This window comes from Pagrus pagrus, assembly GCF_965226575.1.
Source record: "Pagrus pagrus genome assembly, chromosome: 7".
NCBI classification, from domain to species: Eukaryota; Metazoa; Chordata; class Actinopteri; order Spariformes; family Sparidae; genus Pagrus; species Pagrus pagrus.
Genome location: NC_140191.1, coordinates 5,747,214 through 5,766,195, shown reverse-complemented (window position 1 = coordinate 5,766,195; position 18,982 = coordinate 5,747,214). Strand labels below are relative to the sequence as shown.

General features: G+C 41.5%; 2 protein-coding genes across 5 annotated transcripts; both read right to left on the bottom strand.

Annotated features, from left to right (window-relative positions):
* Window positions 1-1,694: 1,694 nt before the first annotated feature.
* On the bottom strand, window positions 1,695-13,057 carry notchl (notch receptor, like). Of its 2 annotated transcripts, XM_084358304.1 has the most exons (11): window positions 12,788-13,057; window positions 10,481-10,625; window positions 9,466-9,798; window positions 8,110-8,330; window positions 6,292-6,616; window positions 5,717-5,892; window positions 5,505-5,566; window positions 5,046-5,169; window positions 3,848-3,945; window positions 3,409-3,740; window positions 1,695-3,313 (listed from the first exon to the last, which is right to left on the bottom strand). In XM_084358304.1, the coding sequence occupies exons 1-11, from the start codon at window positions 12,837-12,839 to the stop codon at window positions 2,806-2,808; spliced, it is 2,376 nt and encodes a 791-aa protein (XP_084214430.1). In that variant the 5' UTR covers window positions 12,840-13,057; the 3' UTR covers window positions 1,695-2,805. The 2 variants fall into 2 exon arrangements, with proteins under 2 accessions (XP_084214430.1, XP_084214431.1); XM_084358305.1 differs by lacking the exon at window positions 12,788-13,057 and having other exon boundaries at window positions 9,466-9,794; window positions 10,481-10,560.
* Window positions 13,058-13,511: 454 nt separating this feature from the next.
* LOC311259449 (uncharacterized protein) lies at window positions 13,512-17,661 on the bottom strand. Of its 3 annotated transcripts, none has more exons than XM_084356593.1 (5): window positions 17,494-17,661; window positions 17,073-17,180; window positions 16,040-16,177; window positions 15,311-15,946; window positions 13,512-15,066 (listed from the first exon to the last, which is right to left on the bottom strand). In XM_084356593.1, the coding sequence occupies exons 1-5, from the start codon at window positions 17,537-17,539 to the stop codon at window positions 14,189-14,191; spliced, it is 1,806 nt and encodes a 601-aa protein (XP_084212719.1). In that variant the 5' UTR covers window positions 17,540-17,661; the 3' UTR covers window positions 13,512-14,188. The 3 variants fall into 3 exon arrangements, with proteins under 3 accessions (XP_084212719.1, XP_084212720.1, XP_084212721.1); XM_084356594.1 differs by having other exon boundaries at window positions 17,506-17,661; XM_084356595.1 differs by lacking the exon at window positions 17,494-17,661 and adding an exon at window positions 17,253-17,476.
* Between the last annotated feature and the right edge of the window lie 1,321 nt (window positions 17,662-18,982).

Below are 18,982 nucleotides of genomic sequence, written 5' to 3'. Positions count from 1 at the left end.
CGTGTTGATTGCGTCACTAATGATGTATTTTTGCACCTTAATTTATTTTGTCATTTGTAAATAAACAAAAGGAAAAATCACTAAATGGTTGATGTGTTCATTGATTGTTTGCTGGCACGTGTCTTCGGATGCAGACGTGTGGACTGCTGTCACGCAAGTGAGGATGAACGGCACCATGCGGTGACGTTTCACACAATGGAACAAGTTTAATCCTCTCCTTGAAATACTATAACATATACACAGTCAACAGACACATACTGACATTTATACGCAATTAGCCCTTTATTATTACAAGTATTTTAGATTATCAACTTTAAATCATAAGAATATTCATATCTACGATATTATAGTTACATTTGAACAACGGAAATAAAGTGATACGGAATTGATTCTGTGCGTAAAATGTGCCGATCCCGTGCGTAATATCATATCTTCCTGCTGTGACAACGACATTGAGTGACGCAATGTTTTGCTCGTTTAAAGAGAGATTTAAAGGAAAATAAAAATCGCTAAAAAGTTACCATCCATCCATAAACAGTGGGGTATTTTGGCGTGCGTAAAACGGTTCTATAGCCACATGTAAGAATTAGATTAAAATACCCAAAACCTAAACTTAAAATGACAGTTTTGACCTTCTCACGCTGCAGCTTGTCTGATCATGTCATCGCCTAAGTGAACAGTTGTTCAAACCGCACAGCTCGTTCAGTTTGTCGCTCATTTGCATCTCAAACGTCGTCGAACGCGCGTGAGAACGCGGGAAGTGTCTCCTCTCTGTGCCACCTTTCAGATGATGTATCAGTTTTAACAGGTAATAAAGCTGTAAATGCAGCGTCATTTCCCCTTTTCCCACGAGAAAAAGTCTGAACCAAGGCCAGAAACTGCTGGAATGACAGCTGGATTCTTTTTTCTAAACCTCTTTGTTACTTTTTATTGAAGTCTTCTTATTGAACGTTTTTTAAAGAAAAAGAGTGTTAATATTTTTGTGATGAGATTACTTTCGTTCCTGAAAAGCTAAAATGAGTTTCTCTTTCCACCAACTTTGTTGCTATAACTGTGAGTTGTTCTTGAAGGACATTTTAAATGTGCTAAATGCCACAAAAAACTTTGATCCACATGGCTCGTGGCTGAAATAACACCTACCCGCGCACGATCAATCAGTTGGCGTGAATAAACCTCGATATACACTCAAAAACATAATTTGCCCAAAACAGTGACTTTAAGTGTACATTTTCCATTTTATTACATAAATTCAATGTAAAATGTCACATTTATTGCAATTTTAATAAATCTTGAGTCAATGTGAATGAATTAAATAGTTTAGTCTGATTTACACATAAACCTGATGTGTTTTTCAGGTGTTCTTCATTCACTTATTGTACATAAAAATATTTCAAAGTACTTAGATTGTGTCCTGTTTTAAGTCACACATGTATTTATTTAATTTATTCACATTAACTCAACATGATTGAAAAGCTTTGCATTGGATGTGACCGTTTATATTGACCTTAAGTAATAGAATCAGAAAGAAAATCTACATATTTTGTTTTAGGCAAATTGTGTTTTGAGTGTAAGTCAGTCGCTGGTGCCACTACTGGTCTGGCTCTCATTAATTCAAAAGATACTATGTTTTCTTGTACATGGTTTTAGTTATTGAAGATGGAAAACAAGAAATAACAAAAGAAATGCAGGTGAATTTGAAAATAAACTAAAAGATCCTTTTTATCATTTGCATGAAAAGTCACTTTATTAAATGTCTCTGTAGAAATCTGACATCTTTGTGCAACCATGCACATGTTTTTTTAAAATGTTATATTAATATTTCTCCTTGATTGTTTCCACAATAATCAGAATACAACCTGTCATGAAGTCAAGACGATGTCAATATATACAGTATTTCACAACATCATCTCAGTCAGGTTGTTATATCACCTATCTGACTGTGTCATGGAACAAAAAAATGTACAAGTAACGATCTTCCCCTCTGTAGTGAAACATATCATAATAATTTAGACAAAGACGAGTTAAAAGTGGGAAGGAAATTTGGGAAGGAACATCTCCAAGAGCAGCTGTGTTTTAATTTAACAGGAATGTAACAAATTAGTCGTTTAAGAAGTGAATATATCAGGTGACACCACACAGATATATACTGGATAACAATTAAAGGAACAGCTCACCCAAAAATGATAATTCAGTCATTATCTATTCACCCCCCATGCTGATAAGACGTTGCAACATTCTCCCAAACAACTAAAGTATCTAGAGACTTCTTTGAAAACGGAAAATACAAACAAGCAAAAAACTGAAATGGCTCCAAGCCCCGAGACTGCGTGCTAACAAATTTAGCTCAGCAGCTACAGTGAAGATTTTAAATCAATTTTGGATCATGAGGCTTCCGGAGATTTGGATTAAGCTGGACGAGCTGTATGGAGCCATTTTTTCCCCCGTTGTTTTTTCAAATGTTTTACATGAAGTCTCCAGCTACATCAAGTCTTTTGGAAGAACGCTGCCACTCAGTTTTGCTGTGAAGCTCCACCTGACTTTTCATTGACATGGGGGTGAGTTGATAATGACTGAATTTTCATTTTTGGTTGAACTGTTCCTTTAAGGTCCCAAAATGACAGTAAATGGAGGTTGGGCTCCCTTCAGCATTGGGCTTTCTTGTAAGCTTTTCTGTTTCTCATTGGACTTAACAAAAAAAATACACTTAATTCTACAACAAACTCAGTGCCTCTCTGTTAATACAGCTTCATTTTAAGTCATCATCTCATTCACGGCAGCTGACATGTTGTTGCCTCGTTCTGCTCTCTACAGGGCTGTTTGTGTGGAGTCAGCGCTGTTGTTTAACCTCTCACCTCTGGATTTCTGCTCTGAACTTCCTGAACTCACCGCTGTTTGTTCTGCTCTGCTGTGATTGTCACCGTTTACAACGGGCGGGCGATCTGACTGGTTCTGATCTGCGGGAGGTGAAACCATCACTCTTTCTATGGGCTCATTGGCTGTTCTGTCTGTCACGATAATATAATTGGGCTCTGGCTGATGGTTGCTGGAGCGACGCTGCAATGCATGCTGGGTGCAGGAGAAGGAGCGCTGCCGAGGGGCGGGCTGCGGCGACAGGAAGTGAGGCGTTGCAGCTCTGGGGACTTCCTGGTGCCTGTCGCGATCCTCGTCTTCCGAGGTCACCTCCTGTAAGGTGCTGATTGGCCGAGGCGAGCGGCCCATGATTCTCGGAGGGACCAGCGCTGTTGCCGATTGGTTGAGCTGTGGCCGCCAGTTCTGAGGGGCGGGGTACTGCACTCGGCTCATCGACCAATCACTGGCAAGACAAGAAAGTCATCACAATATTAGACCGAAACACAGTAACAGGTTTGATGTTACATATTATTCTCCCTTGACGTTTTGAAACCGTACTTTTGTGGAGGCGGCGTCATATCTCGATGCCCTATGATCCCAGAGAAAGAGGCACTTCTTCCAGGCAGGCCTTGTGATCCGACCCATGGCGAGTACATCAGAGCGCGCTCTTCCCACATCATGTCATTGGCCGACTCCACGGGAACGGGCCCTCTCTGGATCTGGTGAGCCAGGAGGAGCTCCATGACCTGGTGATGCATGCCTTCTCTGGCCATGTCGATCGGACGACGTCCTCTGCGATCGTGTAGCTCGAGGTTGGCACCGTGAAGGAGGAGGAGTCTGGCTGTATCGTAGCAACCATGGACGGCAGAGAGGAAGAGCGCTGTCTCGCCCTATGGGAGAAATAATCATAAATATAAGGATATCTGGAGGATATTTATTACAATAGTTATGTACAAGTGTCGTGGTGATCTGCCCACTCAGAACAATCAGAACTGACCTTGTTGTCTTGCAGGTCCACAGCAGCCCCATAGCGAATGAGGGTCCTTGTTAGGGAGAGGTGGTTTACTGAGGATGCCCAGTGCAGGGCTGATCTCCCTGAGAGAGACAGTGTGAGTGGAGGGGAGGTCAGGGGGAAGAAGGGAGGGAGTAAGTCAGCCAATGAACAACCATTACACAACAGAGTCGAGCCCAGGTGGTGAGGAGAGGGAGGATGGAGGGACGGGATGTGGAGATGAATTGTTTCAGCCGAAATGAGAAAGAGACAGAAAAAATAAGAGGTGTATGAAGAGGAAGACAGAGAGGCAACAGGAAGACAAGCAGCAAAGTTAATACGTCCATCAACACGAGTTTGAGCACATTAACTTTGATCGGAGTCAGAGGAGGGCAGCAGGGGAGCTGGAGGAGGAGGAGGAGGAGGAGGAGGAAGAGATGGAAGCAATGGAGAGATGAGGTCGGGAGAGAAGGGACACAGAAGGAGGACGTGAGAGAGACGGGGTAAGTTACAGCAGTCACTTCAGCCCCTCAGAGTACAGGTGTCAGAATAATGGCTCTACACGTGATTTATCTCCAAGGGTTAAAGGTCAACGTTGTGAGAAAGTGGATTTTTGAGTCTCATTCCCAACTCGTCAAATACTGACGCTTTGGTACGGTGGCCGACCCGACCTACAGTCCTTAAGTGTCAGTATTTGACGAGTCAGGAATGAGACTTAAAAGAATCAACTTTCTGACAAAGTGGACCTTTAACCCAGTCATGTATTTGATTTAGATATGACATGTGGACAGGGAGGTTTAAGACAATTCACTGAAGTATGACTGAAATATCTCAACATCTATTTTGAATGTGTTGATGAAGGTTCTCAGTCATCCAGGTCATGGTAATTCTAGGTGCTGTATCGTAGGCAACTGGACTTGTTTCAGCTTCTTGAAGACGTTTCACCTCTCATCCAAGAGGCTTCTTCAGTTCTGGAGAGGAGTTTGCAGGCTTTTAAACTCTGTGTGGGAGCGTCCTTACAGAGTCGTTAAGAACACGTGTGGGTCTTTGACTTAACTGGCCTTCATGTGGGTTGCTAGGGCTCGTTTAGCCCAGGTCCATTTTGAACATTTAATGAAATAACAAAAAACAATTGGCTGATAATATTTCGATTAACTCTGCAGCCCCCAATGCAAACTTAGTAACTGTGACAGTGATGCATTACCAGTGTGATCAGTGTTGTTGACAGGAACTCCTGCTCGCAGCAGCTCTAAGACCACCCTGTCCAGCCCACTTCGCACCGCTCGGATCAGAACCACAGACCCATCAGGGCCGCACCACTCTGCAGACTGCAAACACAACCAAGCCATAATGAATTCAGACATACACATAATTTAAGTTTGGTCTATTACAGCGTGGTCAAAATTAAAATTAAAATCAACCACTGAACAAATATTTATTGCTCCAAAATAGAAACATAAGAGAAAAAAAATAGTAAGACATGAAACCAAAGAGACCGAAGAGAGACGGCAAGGTGAACCACATCATTATCTCCAATAAGACATGGTGCGAAGGAGAATAAACAAATAAAGCCCTAGTAGTTATATCAAAGTCTTTAATAACACTGGCTCCTCGCAACATGGATGAAATAAAACACTGTCAGAAACAAAACCTAAGGACTGACCTGCTGCGGAGGACTGAGCAGAGGAGGAGGCATGGCGTTTCTCTCCCATCCTCTAGGTGGAGCTGCAGGAGAACAAGAGTCATTGCAGATGGATCTCCATTTGATACTAATTTGCCTAAAGATGCAAATACATTTCAGTGTAAAATGACAATAAAGTTGTGTTGTATTGTAATAAACGTTCTGGGAGCCAGGATTTGAAGTTGAACCCTTACGCTGTATTGCTCTGTGGGGCTGCGAGCTTCCCGCCCGGTAGTGTTTCTGCTCCTGACTCCTGTGGTCGCAGATGGTGGCGTCCTCCTGTCGCCTGGAGCATCTCGCATTGATGTCTTCCATTGAACTCTGGGTAAAGTCTGTGTCACTTCCTATATCCTGGTCCCTCTTGAGAGGTCTGGAAACAAAAGCACAGTTTCGACAGAGCACATTAAGAGACTGCTGTGGTTTGATTCACGAGTCACTGGAGAGCTCTGCAACACACCCAAACACAAGACTACAGTCTGGCCATTTAAGGGTGTGTTTTCCTAAAATGTAAACCTAACATGGGTCGGTCGTCTTTGAGGAAATGGGCTGGGACCTGGAACATTAGGGATTAGTGATAGCTATTGTTTCACTGTGGACTAATAAAGATGATATCCAACTGACTGACGAGAAAAAGTGACATTCAGCCTTTTCAATAACTACACAGGATGACTTCTCGCTTGTTTTAGAAATAAACCATATTTGTAACATGACATCATTCCTCCAGCAGACAAAACATCCTCTCATGTCTTTCAAAGCAGCTCCTCCTCACCGCATTCGAATGGCATCCTCCCCGAGCGGTTCCCTCCTTCTCTTCTTCTCCGCTTCCTTCGCTTTCTTCTTTTTCCTCAAGCTGATCTTATCTTTCTCTCTGCTGGATCTGACCCTCTGCTCCTGGTGGGCTGCGTGCGCCGTCAAGGCCTTGGATTTGGGGTCATTGTCAGTGACTGTGGAGCGGTGTCTCACCCTGCTACTGCTTCCCCTCTCCGCCCGCCGCTGCCTCACCCTCCTCACCACCAAGAACACCAGGAGGGGCAGCACCAGCAGCAGGCCGATCGCGATGGCGATCACGGCCCATAGCCATGCAGGGGTCGGCTCTTTGAGAGAAAGATTCGAGAATTATGTTTAAATATTAAAAAAAAATCCTAAACTTTCCAAAAATACATAAATTCTCAAGTATTAATGTTGTAATTGTGTGACAGCTTTAAGTGAGATTCAACTTTGGTAACATAACACTATAAGAGACGCAACATTTTGTGTACTTACTAGGGAACAATTTAGGAACGAATGAGGAACTAACTGCTAGTTAACCATTAGTTAATAAGGAGCTCCTTATCCAATCTTATAGAGGTGTTAATTATTAATTATTAATTATTATTATTAAGACAGGCACTCATGAAAACAAAAAGGGAAAGTAGCAGCTAATATTTAAGTAATTAGCAATGAATGAGTAGTTTTCTGGTTTTGTCTGTTCTCTAGTAACTCATCAAACTTGGTGATTCATACTATCGCCTCTTGAGGAACAAATTGGTATTACAAGACTGGACAGGCCAAGGCTAGCATGCCAGTTTCAGTAGATATCTCCTCAACGCAGTAAATAGACATTGTTTACATGACATCAAAACTATTTTTCTTCATATTCTGTTGATAATTTCAGTTAATTTTTTAATGTTTTAAACTAAAATTCTTACACTTTAACGAGTCAAAAGTTTGTGTCCTTTACTGTAAACTTATTTTACCCTGCAGGTGACTGGATCAAGCTTGAACTAGTCACAGTATTAAAACAGCAATATATTTTGTTTAGCCACATGGGATGAACACAACATTGAGATATTATCACCTTTATAGGTCAGTTTCTTATCTACAGAACCAGCAGGCACAGATTTAATTCATTTGGTGACGTGTTTCTGGCCACCTGGCGAAGACCAAGTTGGTTTTCAAGGACAGCTGATTGTCTCTGGACAGCTTGTTGACTAATATCTCATTATGAAAAGTGAGTTTCTGAGTTTTAGACTGTCTTCTATAAGGCTAAATACATCAAAAGCACAAGGGATAAGACTGTCTATCCCTTCTGATTAGATCAAGATCTCTTTGAGATATTGAAGCCCAGTATGTTTGCCTCTGGCTTAAAAGTAATCTACTTTAAATTGTATTTCAAGTACAGCCTTACTGATACAAAGGGCAGAGAGAGTTCTTCCACTAATCTTTACCTAAACCAAACCACCTTTAATTTAAATTCAAAAAGTAACATTTTTAAATTGTGTGCTAAACTTCTGGTTTGGTGAGCCTAACACAGCACACTTGCCCATAAAAGTCATTTTAATGCTTAGTCATTCTTATAATTTTCATTTTGGTTTATGCTGCGCTCTGACCCTGACTATTAAGTGTTTGAACAGCTAAAACTGAAACGTGCAGCACTGACCATCAGCACATCTACACACTGGAAATGGAAAAGGTGTTTATAGTGTTTTGTTTGGATGGGATACAAAGCTGGAAGTGTGTGTGTGTGTGTGTGTGTGTGTGTGTGTGTGTGTGTGTGTGTGTGTCTGTGTGTGTGAGAGAGAGAGAGAGACAGGACATGACAGCTTACCTTTGACTTCCTTTTTCCGAGTTACCTCCACTCTGTTTCCTATTTCCTCTCGGACACCTCTTATACTGATGATGGTCGCCAGCTCCGGGATGGTGGAGAACGAGGGACGCCTCAACAACCTGACGGCACTCAGGAAACTGGCTGCCTCGATGGCATAGGGGAAACAGGTAGAGGGCAGACGGGAGCATGGCCTGTTGTCCACTTGGAGGAAAAGGAGGGAACTAGTAAAGAGCAAGAGGGGAGGAAACATTAGGCAAGAGCAAACATCATTACTGAGGGCCAGTTAAATTGTTGAGGTTTGTCAGGATAAGTTTACTTAATAAAATGTGGAACCTTTTCAGTCATTTGTGAGGAGTTACACCCTCTTACAAAACAAACACCCCTGAGATAACTTAATGCAAGTTCAGACTGGAGTTCCCCAAGGTTCTGTGCTTGGCCCACTTGTATCTTTTAGTTTAGCTGTGAATCTTTGCTCCAAGATGCCCTCCATACACTACAGTCTGCCTTTAATATTTGATAGTTTCAGCTCAAATAACCCAAGCTTGTGTTGAATGCAGACAAAATTAAGTTGTTGTTGTTTTCTACTGCTAAGACGAACCCTATAGAAAAGGTGGACGTTGTTACAACAAAGGTAGGTATTCCTTGATGAAGGAAACGCCACCAATTTTACAAAGTCTGCTCCGAGGTCTTGGGGAGTGCTACTGGATATTTGAAGCATACAGCTTACATAGAAGCATAAGAAACCCGAATATACAACCGAACAGTCGGCAGCCAAGCGGCTTTATGGTTAAAGCAAGGGACCTAAAAAAGAAGGAAGGATCGTTTCGTCCCCGAATCTAGCTTTGGTGCCAGACTGTGGTGACAGCTATTGAAGTCTAAAAACCCAACATATCTACGTCATATGACTTCTGATGAAGAAATGCCTTCAGAAAATGAAAGAAGACTCTTTAGAGAGAAGGTTAACGACTGTTTGTCCCTCTTGTTTGCATTGACCTACTTTCTGAAGTGTATTCTTTCATACGACTTTGATATGTTGGGTTTCAGTGTGTTTCTCCATGCATCTCCCATAGACATTAGTACTTCACCACGGTCTGGACCCAAAGCAGGATTCGGTGACGTAATGACCCTTTCTTCTTTTTTAGGTTCCTTTGGCAGAATAAAAGACTTTTGTAAAATCTATGGAAAATGACTCCATTGTTAATGGTCTCTTTTCTAATTGTAGCCATATTTTTTAAAATTATTATCTGTCCTTACTTTTGTATTGTTTTGTCTGCTTTAAAATATTCCAACCTCTGTTGGTGAAAAACAACATAACTACACTCACTTCCCCTTTTTAACTTTTGACTCTTCACCTACCCATTCGAGTCATCCGTTGATGCCTGAGTCAGCATGGTGGCAAGCTGCTGAGGGTCAAAGTCAAACAAGTTCCTGTTAGCGGCGAGGGGGGCGGAGCCTCTCAGTATTACTGGCGACTGGAGGAGGACACTGAGCTCCCAGAACAGGGAGCTGTTGGGGAAGGTGCCATGTTGATATGGGACTTTGGTGTGAAGGACCAGGGTGCCTTTGGCCCACATGGGGCTCTGGTGTTGGAAGCAGTCGCTGCCGTCCCATCCACAGGGGGCACTGTCGCATCCCTGCTCGCAGTGGGAGTTGGCATAGTGATCGCGGCAGTACTGGACGTGACCCTGTCTGAGAGCCATGATGGGGAGGGATGAAGAGAAGTAAGGAAAGAGACAGGAATTGACAAAATAATCTCAACTCATGGTTTACTTACTTACTTTTTGTTGCCCAGAGCTTCCAACAAAGACAAAGAGATGTTTGACTGTCAAACTAATATTTCTATGGTTAAGAATTAACTTTCGAAAAACTAACTTTTGCTTTTAAGACTCAAAACAGATAAATGTTAGAAAGAATGGACCGAGTTTATTGATCCAAACAGAACAGATTTCAGGAAGACGATTCACTCTCAAAACACTCTCTTTTGGGCTTTTTGTTTTGTTTTTGCTACTCTTTTCTTACACAGCCTCAAATCAACAATCTGATTTTTTTTTTCTTTTAAACAGGTTATTGCACATTTCTAGATTTTGTTATGTTACCTAAAACTTTAAGGTATTTCACTATTTTATTCTCCTTTACACAAGTGGGCAGTTTAATGACAGAATTGAATTATTCAAGATGACAGTTCAACCCCAAGTTACCTGTTACTTGAGTGTCTTAACCAAGTTTAACATATTAATACACATAAAGGAAATTAATAAAATATGTAAACAACACATGAATCAGGATACAACAATTGAAACATTAAATGTTAAGCTGGAAATGTTTTGGTTTTTTTGGTTTCATGTCGATGAAATTGACAAAAGTGTTTTACTTGCAGTGGCCCCCCGGCTTCAAGCAGTCGAAGCCGTCTCGGAGACACTCGGGCTCCATACACTCTTTGTTACATGATCCGTCTCCAAACTTGTCCTTACACTTTCTGTTGACTGGACACTGTCCCCACGGATCACCAGACGCAGCTGTGGAGACAAACGTGAAGTAGTGCACAAAAAAATGGCAATAGTACACAATGTTTCACATGGATAGTGCTTAAAATGTAATAATATTGTATTTGTAGAGGGATATAGATGGTCTACTGTGTGTTTTATGGATGTTTTGTCCATGGTATGTCTTGTTCATTTAAACTGCAGGCGCATTTTATCAGCACTAACATATGTTAAAGGCAAACAACATCACTTCCACACCTCATGTGTTTTGCACACTGGGAAAACAAATGTAATCTTAATTCAGAATGCACATTATTTTATCAGGTCTTGCAGTTTCATTCGACCACACAAACTGTTTTCACTAAGTGTTTTATCGCAGGACCAACTCAGCCACATATTCAAACAGCTCATTGTTTCAGGGCATTAGCAACTATTCATAACAATGCAGGTCAAGCCGTGAGCGATGGGCCCTGATACGGGCCGTTAAAGGGAACAGGAAACGGGCCCGACATAAACAGGAAGTTTCCAGGAGAAGCGAATAGCAACAGGAAATGGAGTGGGCTGGGCCTCGATAAAGGTCGAAGGTTGTCACCGTGGCGATGAGGAATGTGATGGAGTTGGACAATGGGCTTGGCAGGTGTGTGCGGGATCATAAAATTATTGCATGAAAAAAAAAGAGCACGAACAATAGAGCTGAAATTAGACATGTGACGTGTTAACACTTTGGATTCACTTGATCAGCAAATGGAGCCTCCCTGGTACAGAAGGAGCAACATTTAAAGTTATATTTTTATGAATATGAAAGTAAGGAATTTAATTATGACAACTCTGATTCCAAAAAATACAGAATTCCCTCATCTGCAAATGAACTGTGTTTCTGAGCCCATGTAGTAATATCGTTTATACAGTCATGTGTTTCACAAAGTGGTCTCCTCATCCCTACTTGTGAACGACTGAGCCTTCAGAGGACGCCCCTTTCATACCCAATCATGATACTATCACCTGTTTACCTGTCGAATGTTCTTAACAGGTGTTTTTGAAGCGTTCCACAACTTTCCCAGTCTTTTCTTGACCCTGCACCAAATTGTTTGCAGCATGTTGCGCGCATAAAATTCCGAATAAGTATATGTTTGCACAAAATCAGTGACGCTGATGAGGTAAAAAACTACAAATATATTGTATTTTTAATTGAATATATGTCAAAAAGATTAGTGAATTATATTCTGTTGAGCTTATATTTTACACAGCTACCAAACTTCTTTTGGAATTGGGGTTGTAAAACTGTGATTTTAGGAAATGAAGCTGTTAACACAAACTAAACTGTTAAGCAAAAAAAAAAAAGAGTTTCACTTTGTCCTTAAAACAATATTTTCCAATTTAAATTCTTATTTTGATAGACAAAAAACAAAACCCCCAAACAATGTCTATTACAAGATGCTCAAAATGCACTAAAACATATTTACCTAAATTCTTTAAGTCACATCAATTGTATGTAAATCATACAAAACCTGGTGCCTGCATTTCCCACAATGCAACCTAGCCACTGAGTGACATCACTGGAGGGAATTTCTCAGATTGTCTGCAGCTTCCTCTGGAGCCACAAAAGGCTTTATACTACTTGTTTCACATATGCAGCTGTACTCCCCAAGAGCTGTTAACTGTGTGTGTTAAATGTGTAAAATTGGTGGAGTTACCCTTTAAGGTAGAAAATGCTTAGCTCAGAGATCAGATACCACAATTTTCAAACTGGTTTTCAAATTACAGCCACAGGATGCAATTTCACTACACTTTAAACAGGTGAGGTGCCTCGTGTGTCAAGAAGAAAGATATATATTTGTTTAGAGCAACATTTTGGGTCCAAGGGGGCGATATTTAATATCTCGAAGGACAATACTTGTGTGAATGGAGATCACCAAGACCACCTTCAGCATCTTCATGGCTCAAAGATATAATGATGTTTTTAAAAACTGAAAAAACAAGTATTTTTTTTAAAGCATCAACTAAAAAGTTCCACAAAGTCTGAAACCTTTTTCCTTTTTCTTGACTCTAATTTTCTTACTTTCTAACTTTATATAAAATAGAAAAATAAAACCTAAATTACATGAATGTTGTTTTTACCAAACAGTTCTTACTGTACTCTTTGTGTCCCTTCATAAAAACACTTCGAAAAATAAAAGGAAACATGGCTGACTCACCTAGACACGTCCAGCTCAGTCCCAGCAGAACAAACGTCCTCAGAGCCAACATCTTCAGGTCACCAGCTGTCAGCCTGTCTGTCTCTGCCCAGCAGTCCAGTCCAGCTGTTTTGGTAAACCTGCGTCTGATCTCAGGCAGCTCAGCCGGGACTCACAGCGTTTTACACTATCGTAAAGCCCTGTGGTGTCCCTTTAGTCCCGCTGTTCACAATGAACCGTTAACTCTGAGTGAAGTCGCCTGATTCCATCACCGCCGCGGCCACCGACACCTTCCAACACCACCACCACCCAGCCCACTTTGTTCACTCGCTCTTTTTTTTTTCAGAGGCCCTGCGGATATCTGGACAACTTCCTGCCACTGTGTGGAGAAGAATAGGAGGGTGATGACCGAATGTGCATGTGTGTGTGTGTGCGTATTTGCAGCTATTACTCAAAAAAAAAAAGAAAAAGCCCACAGTATGGGAGAGTCAGCTGCTGGAGGAGCCGTTATTTCAATGTGTTTAAAAGCTATACGGGGAAGGAGGGGATGGCGTGGTTTGAATCTGACCATTAGAAAGACACACATGAACACACAAGTTTTGTCCAGCTGCTGAGTCTAAACAACTTCACCGATTGCTCTGCCTCTCACAGTGCTCTGTCAACTGTTTCTGTTATTTAATTCACAAAAGAAAACGGAACATTTCGATGCCCAGGAGGCTCTTTGTGAAGCACAGAGAGAAAGAAATGAGAACAAAAGTCCTTTAATGGCATCTGACTTTGACCTTTCAAGCGACAGTCCAAACAATAGATTAACAGACGAATATCCTCTCGTATTGTTTCACACACATATTGTGACACATTTTTGTTTCAGTCCTGAACTAATAATGATAACTGGCATAGAATCTCATAAGACCGTACGTTTTAAACTGCATCGTGAAACAAAATGAATGTACTGCTTAAATAATGCAACTTAAAGGTGCACTGTGTAGTTTGGGGGAAGACATTTTAATCAGAAGAGAAAGATCTTCACTGACTCTCTAGCTTCAAATCAGGACAGCTTGTTTATTCAGTTATGGGAAAAATAAAAATGTACTATTACCTCAATATTGTAAATATTAAAATTCTGAGTTTGAATTTCTTCTCCAAAACTACGGAGTGCCCCTTTAAAGCAGCAACAAGGAACTTTCTTCTTGTCGATTCTCCTTTAAGTAAAACAACTGCATCATCATAAAAACCACTGGATTGCTTCAGATATTGTGAGCCTGGAAGAAAGCAACCAGAGTCTATGCTTGGATATAATGAAATGTAAGACCAAGTACAGTCACTTTGGCAAAAGCCTTAAATATAAACTTTCCACAATATGTATATGATCATGTTGTAAATAATCCAGTAATACACAGCTTGTCCATTTTTGTCCTTTTTTTACTGGTTACCCGTTTTCTCTGGCTGTGGCCCTGCAGCTCCTCTTTCCAGGCAGTATTCCTCCCAAAGCTCATTAAATAAGTTTCCAGTCGCACCGAAAGAACACCCTTGATCCTTTTTAGGGTCACATAATCCCAAATCCATCTTTTTAAACACGGCACAGAAAACCTGCCGTGAGAGCGGCGTCGCCATCTTCTCCAAGCAGTGGTTGTAGTAGTGCCTGTACACCTCGGACATGTTTGAGAAGACCGGCTCCAGGTAAAGCTTAGATATGGTCATCCCGCAACAGTACGAGGGCACTTTGGGTAAACTCTCGAGGAACTCCTTCAGGAATATGTGCTCTGAGGCTTTACGGGACTTCCTCTGTGTTTGCTTCTTACCGTTTTCCTCTGAATTGTCCTGTTTGGTTGAATTTTGCGCCCAGTTAAGCACCGACCACTCTCCAATCCCCAAAGTGGAGAGGAACATCTTTTTGCAAACTTGTTTTCTGTCGCTGCCGGCTATCAAATGATACCGCATCGAGACGGATCTTCTCGACTGAGTCCAGGGTGCTCGTGTTCTTTCCACCGGGTCGCAGTCGACTAATTCGGCCACGTGGATCTTTCTCTGAGGCCAGTTCATACGTTGCCAGAAACTAGTAAACAGCTCGTTCCTCATTTCTTCACTGAAGTCAGCACAGAAACGGTTTGATGCTCTTTTGCAAGCACTGGACGTGCATCTCGGCCCGATTGCCCTCTGAGCTTTGGTTATGGTAATACCGTCTTTCTTTCGTTTGCTGATGTAAGATTTCCCCTCCATCCGAAGCTGCTTCTGTCGATTTTGCTTCCATGTTAGCGGCCTGGCGACTCTAGATTTCTTTCTGGGAGGCCCCTCTGGTTCTGGTTCCGGTGGCATTCAATTGTTATGCAGAAAAAGGCAAAAAAAACAACAACAGGGAAATGTCATTAACCTGTATAAGGTATTAATGTGATACCAAGAACCACTTCAACATGCAGCAGTTGGATTCAAACCAGCGACCTTCCAATTACTAGACAATCCCGTTCTACCTCCTGATCTACAGCCGCCCCGCTGTCCTTTCTTGCTCTCTTTTCTCTGAAAAAGACAAATCAAACAACCACTCACCTTGTGTATCTTCCATCGTCTTACTGACTGTAGAAGAAGAAGGGTCCTGTTGTGGGCACTGAGGGACCGTCTGCCTCTTTTCCGGCGTGTTTTCATTTGATTCATTGTTTTTAGTTCCTCCTTTCTGCGCCCAGTTGAGCACAGACCACTCTCCGATCCCCAGAGTGGTCAGGAACATGTTTTTGCACACTTGTTTCCTTTTGCCGTCCACCATCAAGTGATAACGCAACGAAACCGATCTCCTCGACTGTGATCCCACCGCTCTAGATCTTTCCACGGGGTCGCAGTCAACTTGTCCTGCCACGTACTGTTTTCTCTGAGTCCAGTTCATGTGCTGCCAGAACTCATCAAACACCCGCTTCCTGGCCTCCTCGTTGATTTCATTACACAGCCGGTTCGATGCCTTTTTGCAGGCGTTCGAGGTGCACCTCGGCCCAACAGCTCTTGGCTGCTTTGTCACCAACTCGCCGTCTTTTTTGCGTTTGCTCGCGTACGCTTTACCCTCCATCCTCAGCTGCTTCTGCTTGTTTTGTTTCCACTTCGATGGATCTGCGTGTTTGGGTTTGGGTTTCTTTCTGCCAGCCCCCGCTTTGTCCGAATGAGTGTTCCCATTCTTAGCAGCTGTATTCAGGAATGCTGAAAAACGACAAACAAACATAATTGGATCAATTATTGAAATGCAGCCTGACAACTAAAAAAAATAAAATCCACTGAACACTTGATACTTACTGGTATCAGCACACAGAGGACCTGCGTTTGGTGAAGGAAACTGGGGAATCATCTGTGGCTGTGCTGTCATCGCCGAGTGGGACCTTTTCTTGGACGGTCCATCAGATTTCCGGCTCGCATCAGTGACGTGCAGATGGTCTGAATGAAACACACACATCTAGTTAAGACATGTCAGTGATTATTGCTGTCACGCCAGAAAAAATAAAAATGGATCAGTATCACCTTCAACAAGATGTTGTCACATTATTCCAAAATGCAAACTTAATTATTTGTAACTATATATCTTGTTATAATGTGAAACATTTTAAGTTATATTATGATCATTTATTATAACACAGAACAGTTCACATAACTAGATAATTTCGCGCTGTTTAATCATGTTATAAAGTGAAGTGTTTCATGCTATAACAATGTAAGTTATCACGTTATAATGTGTGTAAGTGTGCATGATGTAATAATATGAAAAACATCTTGTAATAATGAGAACATTTTCACATTGTAACATAACGTGTCTGCCTTACAGTAACTGCTGTGTTTCTATAAAGGAACAGTTCACCCAAAAAAATGAAAATTCAGTCATTATCTGCTCACTGCCATGCTGTTGGACAGACGGGGGAAGTTTCGTAGTCTACAAAACATTTCTGGAGCTTCACCGCAAATAACATAAAATAGCACCTTAGATCTTCTGTTGCTATCCAATACGTCGCCGGAAGCCGTGAGATCCTAAATCAATTTGTAAAGACGTTATATAAATCCTTTATTAACCTGAAATCTTCACTACAGCTGCTCATTTGAAAGCATTTTACATGTTTTTTCAGTTGTTTTCTTTCACGCATTGAAACAAGTCCCCATCTACTTGTTGTAGAGGAGAATCTGCAGCGCTGTTTGTCTGTGAAACTCCACAAATGTTTTGTGCACTACAAAACTTCACCCCACTTTTTTCCAGGAGGTGAGTATCTAATGACTGAATTTTCAAGTTTGGGGGTGAACTTCTCCTTTAAACAGCATCACAGCTGCCTGAGCTCATACACACCTGGTGGGATGTGGTGCAGCCCAAAAGTCTCAGTGACTGTGGGTCTGTGGACAGGGGGGTCATTGGTGGGTTTGGGATGGAGACCAATATCCTCCATTGCTGCAATGGCTAAAAAACAAACAAACACAAGAAACAATTCAGATTCAGTGATTAGCATCAAGCCTGTTTGTCCATTCAGACCTTTAAACCAACAGAAAACACACTGCACGTCCACATTTAAACAGGAGACAACAGAGCCATGTGTCCTAAATCCAGATGTGGGTGGAAGAAGGCGTCACGGGGCCTGACACTGAGCGAGAAGGTAAGAGGAAACTGCTCATCGCGTCTCATATTTCGCAACCTTTATGAGCTAATTTCTAGCTAAACTAAACTACGGCAGCCCCTCGTATTCAAATGACACGCATTTTTCCGGCTTGCTTACATAGTGTTATACATTTGAAAACGTCTCGTAGACCCGTCGGTTCCATCCAGATCAGATCACAAGTTTCCTCCTCCTTCCTCCGGCTGTTTACTCCATCACGAAACACAACATCTGTCCCCTCAGCTAGCTGCTCCGCGCGCCTCCTCAGCTACGGATCCTCACTGGGAGCTCCCCCGACTGGCTGCAGCTGCCATGTCTGCGCATGCGCACGGGCGTTCAGGGCAGAAACCATGAAGTGTCATTCACTGTCAGGTTAAAAATAGAGAAAGCATGATTGTTGCACAGTGGTGGGAGAAGTACTCACTTCCTGTACTTTATTAAGGCTAAAATACTCAATTACAAGTAAAAGTACTGTTTTTTAAAAGCTTGTTTTAGTGGAAGTGTGTGTGTCATCAGCTCAGTGTGCAGGAAAATGGTCCCTGTCAGTGTTTATTATCGTATAAGATGTTTTGGGGTTAATGTCACTGCTGCATTAATGTGTATTTTTTGCATTTTATTGCTCTAGATTGACTGATTAATTTGTTTTTTCATGCACCATGGGTTTACAAGACACCAAAAATACAGTTGCAGCACTTCATCACACTTCATTACAAAATTGCAAATGATTTATAGAAACATTCAGCCTCCTCTCACAGCTTGACAAAGGAAATCTGCTACAAAAAAGGTTTCCCTTCCTCCTCAAGTTTTTCATAATCACCCAACCAAAAGAAATCAGCATAAATGGAGGACAGTGTAGCAAAAAAGTACGTCCCTTACACCGTCAAAGACAGGACTACATAACAAGAAGTGAACCTTATTGTCAAGGTTTCAGATGTTTAAGGATGAGGGAGTATTAGCCGCTTTATATCTTGTTTGGTGGTTTCATCTTGAAGACAGTTGTGACAATGAATTTTACAGCTAATCCAAGGAGGTTTATAATGATTTATTTAGTTTGAGAAGAAGGAGAATTGTCTCTCTGTAAAACTATCAATGTAAGACTGATGAAATACTCAATTGAAGTAAAAGTAAACTAAAAGTCCTGTTTTCAAAACCTTATTTAAATAAATGTATGTATATTATCAGCGATAAAGTTGCATGAAATGGAAATACTCGAGGAAAGAACAAATATCTTGAGTTTCTACTTAAATACAGTATTTGAATAGATATATAAAAGTGTTATCAGCAAAAGTAGCAGAGTAAAAGTGCACATTATGCAGTGGTATGTATAGAATTAGATATTATATATTATACGATTTATACTGATGCATCCATCGTGCAGCATTTTACTGATTTATCTGGTTGAGTTGGGGGCTTGTTTGAACTACTTCAGTCAGGATATTTCAGTCCACTGGGTTCAAACCGGTGTCAGGCCCCCCACAAAAGGTCACAAGATACATCAGACAGCATGTGACGTAAGTAAGTAACGAGGCAGGAAGGGAGCAAAAACAAAGTTCTGCTATATAAGGCTATGTTCATCCTTTGGTCATGTCTGTGATTTCTGCCTGTTTAT